The 10,970-nt window shown below is 52.2% G+C and overlaps 1 protein-coding gene across 1 annotated transcript; it reads left to right on the top strand.

Annotated features, from left to right (window-relative positions):
* The first annotated feature begins 2,789 nt into the window (after positions 1-2,789).
* LOC123842063 (leukocyte immunoglobulin-like receptor subfamily A member 6) lies at positions 2,790-10,338 on the top strand. The gene is made up of 8 exons (XM_064580168.1): positions 2,790-2,914; positions 3,071-3,106; positions 3,288-3,572; positions 3,719-4,021; positions 4,245-4,541; positions 4,746-5,048; positions 7,846-7,896; positions 8,041-10,338. The coding sequence occupies exons 1-8, from the start codon at positions 2,881-2,883 to the stop codon at positions 8,175-8,177; spliced, it is 1,446 nt and encodes a 481-aa protein (XP_064436238.1). The 5' UTR covers positions 2,790-2,880; the 3' UTR covers positions 8,178-10,338.
* The last annotated feature ends 632 nt before the right edge of the window (positions 10,339-10,970 follow it).

Raw genomic sequence — 10,970 nt, 5'->3', positions numbered from 1 at the left:
TCACATCTAAATTATCCTGTAAGTCAGACGTGGGCAAGGTTCGGGGTAAACACCTTCCAAGGCAGAATTCCTGTGCAGGTGTGGTGAGCCCGTGACCCGGATGAGTGACGTGCCCATCCCCAGAGGGAACGATAGAAAGAAGACAGAGGTGACCACGTTCAAAATCGAGCAAGGCAACTTGCACAGATCTTAAGGCTCCGGAATAATCCTCTTGGGCTCGACTCCCTGCATGCCAGGCCCTCTGGGGCGCCACCTCCATGGCTCAGCAGGGCTGCAGGGCCCTTCTCTCTGTGAGGGTCCCACTCCCAAGGCTTCGAGCAGAGCCTGCCCAGGGGAAACCGAGCCAGTAGCCCAAACTCTGAAACCAAGGGGCCAGCCCTGACGATCTCTGAATTGCCTTTGGGGTCATCGTCCTTCCCTTTCCTTGAAAAACAGCACACCTTTTGCAGACAAAGAAGCCTGCCTTCCCATTCCTGTAGAATCTTCCCACCCACCCACAGCATCTTCCATTTGGCATCTGCAAACTCCTCCCGCCTCTCCCGTGTCTTAGGTATTGGTTCGGGCAGCAAAGTCTGCAATCCTCTGCTCCGGCATCTCTGACGAACATCACAGACTACAGAAGTCTCCATGAGGTGCCAACAGGGCTGGTGTCTGGCGGGGGTTCCCCCCACCCCGGGGTTGCAGACAGCCTTTCCTTGGTGTGAGCGCGTGGAGAGAGACACGCATGAGCTCCCTGGTGTCTCTTCTTCTTTTTTTTTTTTTTAAGATTTTATTTATTTGAGAGAGAGTGAGAGAGAGAGCACAAGAGCGGGGAGCGGGAGAGGGAGAAGCAGACTCCCTGCCGAGCAGGGAGCCCAATGCGGGACTCGATCCTGGGACTCCAGGATCATGACCTGAGCCGAAGGCAGTCGCTTAACCAACTGAGCCACCCAGGCGCCCCTCCCTGGTGTCTCTTCTTCTGAGGGCCACCCTTACAACCTCATTCAATCCTAATTACTTCCTTAGACGCCCCACTTCCAAATACAGCCAGGCAGGGGGTGAAGGCCTCAGCATATGAATTGGGGGGAAGAACATAAGCATCCAGTCCCCTAACATTAATAAAGCCACGAACATTTATTATCGAGTATTCCCAGAATGTGTAAAGTCCTAGCAACACTCGACAAGAAATAGAGAAAAGACACCAGCATCAGTAATGAAATATGGGACATCACTACAAGTCCCACAGACTTTTATGGTGTCAACCTAAATAAAAGAGGTAAACCGAGGCAAGCCCGAATTACCAAAAACGGAGTGTGTTTGGGAATAGTGGAGGAACTGTACTTCAGGATGTGAAAACTGTAGCACGCAATCTACTGGAGTCTGTTGAGGGTTTGGGGCAGGCTGGGAGTCTGGGGAGGAGGACAAGGGGTAGGGAGTTCAGCTAGAGACCAAGCAGCGACTTTCCAGCTTGAGTCTGGGGAGGAGCTCTCGGTGGATGCCCCTTGGTCAAGGGATGGGTTTCCCTTTTCTGTAAAATCAGGCATTTACGGGAAATCAGTCTCTCTGACCTTGAGCATCATCCGCTAAGGACATATGCATGAGGTTCTGCATTTCATACCGTCCAGTTCTGTCCTAGATGGAAAGGAACATTATACTTTAGTCTCCCACATAGACTTAGATGTAAAATAACTTTTAAGAGGGGGGAAATGGGGTGCCTGGGTGGCTCAGTAGGTTGAGCGTCGGACTCTTGCTTTCAGCTCAGGTCATGATCTTGGGGTTGAGACATCAAGCTCCACATCCAGCTCATGCTGGGCTGAGCATAGAGCCATGACCCCCACCCTGACGGCCCTGCTCTGTCTCGGTGAGATCTGAGGAGGGGAGAGGACGCCCTATTTCTGGGAGGGACCCGCCCCACAGCCAGGCCCTGGTCTGTCAGAGACCCCAGACTCAGGAGGCTCATGGGAGGAGGGGTTCTGCTCAGGATTCGGGGCAAACCTCTCACAGGAACTCTCTTCCAGGGCTGAACTCTCTCCCTCTGCCCTACCCCCTTCCCCACCCGTGCACATTCTCTCTCTCTCCAAAAAAGTAAAAAATAAAAATGGGGGGAAATATCTGATTACAACAAACATTACTGCTCAATTCACATAGGTAATGGGTGGTAGAAAAATGTTTTGATAAAGATCAGTTTTCCCCCAACAAATCAGGACTTTGATCTACCATGTCCCCTACAGGTTACAGGCAGGACCCAAAACAGGGAGGACGGCTCTGCCCCAGGAACAAGGGGCACCGAGGAGCCAGGAGAGACTCACGGGGGATGTTCCCAGGAAAGGGGGCGGTGGACAATGCCAGAGCAAAATAGAGAAGTTCATGCAGGTTGTGATAGAAAGAGAGCCCATATCTGGGGCCAGGAGAGGGGTTGTGTTTCCTTCCCTATTTGCCTGTATTTCTCCTATGGGGCCATTGCCACCATGACCTCGACCTGAGCCGAGCAGAGACGGCACATGTGGGTCTGTGTTGACATGAGCTCCCCCGCACAGCAGGAACCCCCACCCCCTGCAGCATCTCTGGGCCTGGGGACCCCGTCCACGGTGAGGACCCCAGGGATGTGCTGAGGATGAAGGAGACCCATGGGGGAGGCTCTGGGAGGGAAGGACATGCCTGGTCTCCTCACCTGGATGGGGCATCTCAGGAAGCCTCGGGGTCCACTTGCTGCACCATCATGGACACCAGAGCCAGGCTAGGTCCTGGGGAGGGGCTGTTCTCCTTCCTGTGGGGCTGCTGACGTGACAACCCCGTGACGGACAGGAACGGCCTCCGCGTGGCCACACCCTGTGTGTCTGTCGTCCTGTGGGCGCCTTGCTCCCTCCGTCTGCACAGCCGAAACCAGAGAGAGCAGACGCCATGACCCCCACCCTGACGGCCCTGCTCTGTCTCGGTGAGATCTGAGGAGGGGAGAGGATGCCCTATTCTGGGAGGGACCCGCCCCACAGCCAGGCCCTGGTCTGTCTGAGACCCCAGACTCAGGAGGCTCACGGGAGGAGGGGTTCTGCTCAGGATTCGGGGCAAACCTCTCACAGGAACTCTCTTCCAGGGCTGAGTGTGGGCCCCAGGACCCGAGTGCAGGCAGGTGAGTCTGTCCCCAGGGGTCCCAGTCCCACCTCCTCACTGGGGACAGGGGTCACCCACCAGGCAGAGGGGATGGAGAACAGCAGTTCTGGGCTGACAGAGGGGGATGTCTGGGGGTTTGGGGCAGAGCTGGGACCTGGGGGTGGGGAAGGTCTTGTGTCCCAGCCTCTGTTTCCTTCCAGGGACCCTCCCCAAACCCACCATCTGGGCTGAGCCAGGCTCTGTGATCCCCCGGGGGACCCCTGTGACCATCTGGTGTCAGGGGAGCCTAGAGGCCCAGGAGTACCGCCTGCACAAAGAGGGAAACTCAGTGACCTGGGACGGTCAGAAGCCGCTGGAGCCCAAGGACAAGGCCAAGCTCTCCATCAAACACATGACACATGTAGAGGCAGGACGGTATCTCTGTAACTATCGCAGTTCCACTGGCTGGTCAGAGCTCAGTGACTCCCTGGAGCTGGTGGTGACAGGTGCGAGCCCACTCAGGGTCCCAGCCCCAGGCTGTGCCCTCAGGAAGGGGGTCTGCTCTCAGGGTGTCTCCCTCTCACAGCCCAGCCCTGGGGATAATGTGGGGGATCTGAGCCCCATTTAACACCGTCCCCTCCTCCTCTCCTAGGATCGCATGGCAAACCCAGCCTCTCAGCCCTGCCCAGCCCTGTCGTGACCTCAGGAGGGAACGTGACCTTCCAGTGTGGCTCACGGTTGGGACTCGACAGGTTCGTCCTGATGAGGGAAGGAGAACACCAGACCTCCTGGACCCTGGACTCCCAGCGAGCCCCCAGTGGGGGGTCCCAGGCCCTGTTCCCTGTGGGCCCCGTGACCCCCAGCCCCAGGTGGACGTTCAGATGCTATGGTTATTACAACAACAACCCTCAGGTGTGGTCGGACCCCAGTGACCCCCTGGAGCTGCTGGTCTCAGGTGAGGGAGTCTGATTGTTGCCCCATCCCTGTTTTGAGGCACCAGACAGGTTATGGGGGCTCCGCTCCCAGGGGAGCCCCAGATGAGAGGGTGGGGTGAGGGGACAACAGGAGCTCACAGGTCAGAGTCACAGAGGGTGATGGACAGTGAGACGGGGGTCAGGATGGGAGAAGGGAGGTTTGGAGAGCATCAGCCCCTGCAATCCACGGCTGGTCTCTCCCAGGTGCATTGGGGAAGCCCTCCCTCCTGACCCAGCAGGGCCCTGTCGTGACCTCTGGACAGAGCCTGACCCTCCAGTGTCGCTCTGATGTCGGCTACGACAGATTCGCTCTGTCCAAGGAGGGCGCACGGGACCCTCCCCAGCTTCTTGGCCGACAGCCCCAGGCTGGGCTCTCTGGGGCAGACTTCTACCTGGGCCCTGTGAGACCCTCCCACGGGGGCCGGTACGCATGCTATGGTGGACGCAAGCTCTCCTCCGAGTGGTCGGCCCCCAGTGACCCCCTGGACATCCTGGTCGCAGGTGAGATGCGACGGGGTCAGTCAGGACCCCAGACTCTGCACAGGTCCTGCCAGGGGGGCCCAGGTGGTGGTGGTGGGACCAGGGGTGTGGGGTCCCCAGGGAGGGAGAGAGACAGGGGACGGGGAAGGGAGAGACTCAGAGGACAGACAGTCTCAGTTCAGAGCAAGGGCTGGACAGCCCCTCACCTGCCCTTCCTCTCTCTAGGACAGCTCCCCTACACACCCTCCCTCTCAGTGCAGCCGGGACCCACGGTGACCTCAGGAGAGAATGTGACCCTGCTGTGTCAGTCATGGAGCTCTGAGGACACTTTCCTTCTGTCCAAGGAGGGGGCAGCCGATCCCCCCCTGCGTCTTAGATCAAAGCGCCGAGCTGGGCAGCACCAGGCTGAATTCTCCATGAGTCCTGTGACCTCAGCCCACGGGGGGACCTACAGGTGCTACGGCTCATCCAGCGCCTCCCCCTACCTGTTGTCCCAGCCCAGTGACCCCCTGGAGCTCCTGGTCTCAGGTGAGGGGCCCCTGAACCTGACCTTTATGAGCTCTGTCAGCTCAAGATGCACGTTTCAGGAAAGCCTGACACGGTAGCAAATGTGGGCGTCACGGGGGCTCCACGGAGGAGGGTCCATCCCAGGGGAGACTGGAAAGACCCACCGGGGCTGCCCTATGCTGCAGTCCCAGCAGAGGTAAGGAGTAGGGGGCTGCATGAGGGGTGGGGGAGTGAGGACGATCGTGAGTAGACAGAGGCCTCCCACTCACCTGTCCCCTCCATATCAGAATCGGAGCCGTGGTGTCAGCCCCACGGGACACTCTCCTAGAGAGAAGCCTCCCCGCCTGCAGGCGCCACTCTGCTGCCCCCTGTGCTCACCTGGGGGCCTCCATGCCCCTCAGTGCACACCTGAGACTGAGGAGGGGCCGTGCCCGGCTCACGGGAGTCCCCAGGGACGCTGCACCGTGTGCCCACGTGCAGCTGCTGTCCCCTGGGCATTGGGTGTGGACGCTTGTCCAGGTCCCTGCGCCTGCTTCTCACACCTTCTAGAGCAGCACCTGCAGATATGGTGACAAAGGGAACTCAGGTGACAGGGATGCAGCCTCAGAAACAAGTCATCCTTCTGTGTGCATCGGGTCACATCCGATTCACACATTCCTTGTGGGGAAGAACTTCTGGGCACTACCGAGTCTTAGCACATTTTCAACGAGTCCCATTTATTTACTTATTTCCTGCGTAGAAGTCAGCGATTCATCACTTGCATGAACTTCACAGCCTTTCAACGTTTTCCGTAGAAGTGGTGTCAGTTTGCAGCCTGTTCTATGAACTTCTTAGCTACTTTAATACCATATATGTCAGTTGTCCGAATAATAGTTCCCTACGCCTGAGAGAGCTATGGGTGTGGGCATATTTTTATGTGCTGTGAACTCACTACACTCTTTTCCTTTCAACTATTTCTCAATGCGCTGCTCGAAATTACACATGGAAATTTCACTTTCTCGTTTCCAAAATGCACACCTGTGTTTCTCACTTCAAAGGACGGAGAAAATGGTCACAAGATTCACGTCAGGGAAACAGCTTGATTTATACCCCAAATTTATTTTAAAGCAAGTTCATTAAAAATCTATTTTTATATTGAAAGCACCGCTGACCTATCCGTTTCAATCCATTTTCCTGCTTTATTAGGGTTTCATTAAAAATGTGATCTTTTCCTGAAAGATGTACGTCTCCTGAACAACTATGTTTTCTCTTTGATTTTTAGCCACATGAGGCTCTTTACAAAGGCTTCCTGGTTTCAAACATTTGGGTGTTAACCCAACTGCATAACGTTTACTGTTCACTAGTATTTTCTGAATTGTATAAGCTAATATTACTTTGACCATTTGTATGAATCTTGATAATTAGGATTGGTCCATATTTTGTTTTTCCTTTTTTTTACTATTTTCTTTTCATCTGAAAACTAGGTTGAGATGTTAACGATTTCCTAGTTTGTGTGTTCCCTCCATAGTAAATTCCACCGACTCTCTCCTTTCCTGGAGGTTTGAAATCCACACGTAGGGACTTCCTCAGGTCTGGCCTGTGATATAGTGGGGACAGAGGTTGTCTTTTCAGTGCAAATAAAACGATTAACTATCCCTACTTGAAACCTCACCTGATTTCTAGAGTTTGTCCCCAAACAGTGAGATGAGGATGGAGACTCCTCCTGGGCACGTGTCCCTGACCTGCCTCCAATTCCCCAAAGCCTGAGTCCAGACCCTCCTGTCCCCTGCCCACCCCCACACGCCACAGACTCGAGTGCCCTCCTGTTGAGGAACAGACAGACTGTACCTCTCTCTGCGTCTGTCTCTCTCTCTACACAGGAAGATGTAGATAGATATCCATACATATACACTTGATTATGTATTTATATTATATCTGCTATTATACAAATAGACATGGTTATAAAAATCCATACATATAATCTATGAGTGTAAAGCACATATATGTGTAATCCATGTATATCTATCTGAAGCCATTCATCCTCATGCCCATAATCTTCATCCCATAGCTTTTCACATGTTTGTAACTGGTCTTCCTGTCTAGATCCACACTGCAAGCAAGGAATAATGATGTTCATATGACCCAATGACTGAACATCTTTAGGAGATACATATTAATGTGTTAGATGTAGATATGTGTATACAGATCGATCGATCTATCTCTCTATCTATTTATCTAGCTATCATCTATCATCTCTCTATGTATCTACCACTGCAGGTATTTCTAACTATATGAAGAATGAATTAATGAACATATCCAAGGATGAATACTCTAGGTACAGATTAAAATGCAGACCCTGAAGAATGGGAGCTGGTTGATATGGAGCGAAGGGGACCCTGCCCCAGACATTGGCCCCTCTGTGCTCCTGACACATCCCCTCGTCCATGGACGCTGGGTCCTCAGCTACTGAATGAGTGGGAACTCTCGTCTGCAGGGACATGAGCACAGGAGGTTTGTGTCCCAGACTGAACAGAGAACATACAAGGACATGATGATTTCTGTGTGGGGAGCCCATTTTTCTCTGCAATCCTGAGCTCCTGGGGCACAGTCAGAATCTACCCAGAATGACTCAGAAGTCAAGTCTGAAATCAAGGAAAACAAGGAGGCTGAAGGAATCCAGTGAGGAGAGCAGAGGAACCCCTGCTAGTGCAGAGAAGGGTTAGTTCAGGAACTGTACAAAAACTACATAGTGACAGGTTGAGGGATATAGAACACAGAGCAGAGGGCAGGCTGGACGGGGGTCTCCAGGTCCTTCCATCTGCTTCCATCTTCCCTGCAGGAACAGCTGACACCGTGAGCCCACCCCAAAACAATTCAGACCCCAGCAGTGGTAAGTAGAAGAATGTCTCAGTGATGGGGCTGGGATGGAGGGGGTGTCCTGTCAGGGGGAGGCGGGTGTCCTGGGTCGACATCCGGCATCCGGGCTCATTTGGGTCCACACTGACCTCTGCACCCTCTCTGTCCTCATTCTTAGCCTCAGATTGCAGGGATTACACGGTGGAGAATCTGATCCGAATGGGCGTGGCTGCCTTGATCCTGGTGGTCCTCGGGATTCTGCTACTCGAGGCTCAGCACAGCCAGGCAAGGACCCCAGGTGCAGCCAGGAGCTAAACACAAGGGGGAGCCAACCCACCATTCCCTCTGGCAGACCTTTGGACATCAATCTAATCTGCCCAAGGGGGTCTGGAAGAAAGCCTGCAGCTCATGCTGGCTGATCTGCCTGCTGAGAACATCCAGGGGAAACATGGTTTAGATGCCAGGAAATGTCTGGGCTGTTCTCAGTCCAGGACTCGTCCCCCATGAACTGTGGTGCTTTCCCTCCTGCCATTGTTGGACATCCTTGACTGCCCCCCGTCTTTCCTCATCCCTGTGACTTGAGGGTTCGTCCCACACGGCAGGGTTGGGTTCATACCTTCCTACAGCAGCAGCTCTGGTCCACTTTCATGGGATACATTTCCCTTTACTCGCCATTTTCTCATTCCCTGATGTGCACCTCCATCCCTTCAGCCCAAAACACAAGATCTGTTTTCATAAGTAAATAGATGGGTGAAAATCAGGTCCACTTTGGAACACATGAATCCAAACCCTTGCCCTAAACCCTCTCTGGAATCGTGGAGGTCTTCTCTCCTCATCTGATGACACCTGGTAGAGTTTTCCAGAAATACCATCAGTTTGAGGGAGCTCAGGGGTGTTTGAAGTGAAGCCTGGTGGTGAGCTACTACACTGACTCCAAGATATAAGTGGTTTTTTTAAAATGTTGCGACTCGTGGCATTTGCCCATTTCTTTGGTGTAAACACTCCCGTCATGGCCAACATCAAGGAGCCGCATGAATGCACCGTGTGCCCAGGTGGGAGTCATGGATACAGCACCTTTCACAAGTGAGTGGGATCCAGCTGCAGGCACACCTCACTGGTGAGCACGACGTGCACGTGTGCTTCCTTCTATTTTAAAGGTCCTGGTACTTCCCACCTCAGTGTGATGCCACAGTTTCAGAGAAATTGTGATGCCAAAATCCTCCTGCATGCACAGGAGAGGCAAGAGAACACAGGGGCAAAATCCAAAGTTGGAGAAAATACTATGCACTTAGACTGCCGGTACATTACTGGTAGAAGTGTAAGTTGCTACAAGCAATTTGAGGAGTAGATCAGAATCCCCTGGTGGAAGGAAGGGACACAGCTCTGGCCCATAACTCCACACCCTAGAGGAAACTGGGCACATATGCATGGTGACTCCTGCAGGAGAATATTGACAAGGCTATTGCTCTGTGTAGACAAAGCCATACAAATAGAATTACAATTAATGAATGTTTGTGTTACGTGTATGTAATGGACTATTTTATGGCCAAAAAAAGCACAAATTAAAATACCAAGCAATCATATAAATCACTTTGGAACTAAACTGAAAAAAAAAAAAAAAAACAAGGGAAATTTTGAGAACCAGGTGTGTAGAGTTATTCCATTATATACATAAGTGCAAAAAAGAAGCGTGTATTATTTAAGGAGGCAAAGTTATGTTTAAGCCTATAAATAAAGGAAGGGAAAGAATCCCATGACATCTCTAAGGTGGTAAACAACATGGTGATGTTGAAGGTTTTGTTCAGGATGGAAACCACCATCTGGAGCACTGGTGGTGTTCTCCATGATGCTAGTCTGTCGACTCAGGGTCCACGTGTTGTTCCTGGTAAAGAACACATTTCTCTCTGTAACCTGCACCTAGTCTGCAGACACCTTAGTGAGATGGGGCTGAAGTGGGATGGAACAGCCATAGTCTACACTAGATCCTGAGCATCATCCAAAGTCACCTTGGATCTGACACAGTGCCTAGTCCCATGATGGCACTGAGGTCCCTCAAAACAGGATCACTATCTACCTGTGGAGACTCCCCTGAGTCTGATCAGACAATGAGCCACGTCCCAGGTAAGAAGCTGGCTCTCTGAACAGCCACTTCAGTGTCATGGACTGTGTGGTTAGCTATTAAAAACTGGTTCGAATGAGTCAGGACCTGTCATTCCTGGTAATCTGAACCAGGTTGGAGATCATCGGTGTGGACCTGGGGCCACTACAGAGACTGGGAATGGCCATCTCTGACTCTGGTTGTCTACTTCGACGATCTGGGGTCATGACAGCAGGAACTCTTACTCCACCATCCTGCTATCTGTCTGTCTGTATGTCTGCTGTTTGAATTCTCACATCCTCCAGCTTTTCAGATGATGTACTTTCATCTTCCCTTTTTCTTCATATTTCATAAATTAAACAAATATTGCATGTCTTACTCTTTTGCTTCCATATTTTTGTCCATGTTCCTTAAAAGGAAAACTGGGGTCTTCACTCAGCAGCTCTTGCCTGAAAACACTAACAGAAAGCATAATTTGCAAATAGCCTAAGATCTAAATAGCAGAGCAGATCCACACATGTCCACCATACTGTCCCCAGAGAGTGTGTTCTCACACCCATGCCTGTTCTGCTTTGGAAAATCCTCCGTGGATCTCCAATTCTTTCTCACGAGATGGTCCTTGCTGCTGAGTCAGGCATTCAAGGCTCTTCATGGTGAGCCTGGCTAACCTGTCCAGACTTATTTCCATCTGAATCTTGCCCCTGCTCTTATCATCAGTTCATTATTCCCAAAATTTGGGCATAAGATAGTAAGTACATGTTGCTCATGCATCAGGGGTGAGCTGATGCCGGGGAATCCTGCTGAAGTACCTCAGTCTCATTCAGATGTCTGCTTCGAGAGCTTCCAGAAAGCGTGCACTGTCTTTGATTGACAATCTGGGGGTTACTAGGCTCTGCATCATGGATCTCTAACCACTCCAACGTCTATTTCTGGAATACCGCCAACGAGATGGAGAAGCACAAAACAGGGAGAACACGCACGATGCATCTTGTTGCCAACATGCAGTTGTG

This window comes from Mirounga angustirostris, unplaced genomic scaffold, assembly GCF_029215605.1.
Source record: "Mirounga angustirostris isolate CCGP_5_RB_7025 unplaced genomic scaffold, mMirAng1.0.hap1 SCAF_16, whole genome shotgun sequence".
NCBI lineage: Eukaryota > Metazoa > Chordata > Mammalia > Carnivora > Phocidae > Mirounga > Mirounga angustirostris.
Note: the sequence above shows the minus strand (reverse complement) of the source record. Positions and strands in the feature narration are given on the sequence as shown.

Excerpts from the sequence above, each read along its gene's own strand:
- LOC123842063 (XM_064580168.1), top strand. The coding sequence starts at position 2,881 with ATGACCCCCACCCTGACGGCCCTGCTCTGTCTCG. Across the intron at positions 3,107-3,287 it reads CAGGACCCGAGTGCAGGCAG|GGACCCTCCCCAAACCCACC; the intron begins GTGAGTCTGTCC and ends GTTTCCTTCCAG. Across the intron at positions 4,022-4,244 it reads CCTGGAGCTGCTGGTCTCAG|GTGCATTGGGGAAGCCCTCC; the intron begins GTGAGGGAGTCT and ends GGTCTCTCCCAG.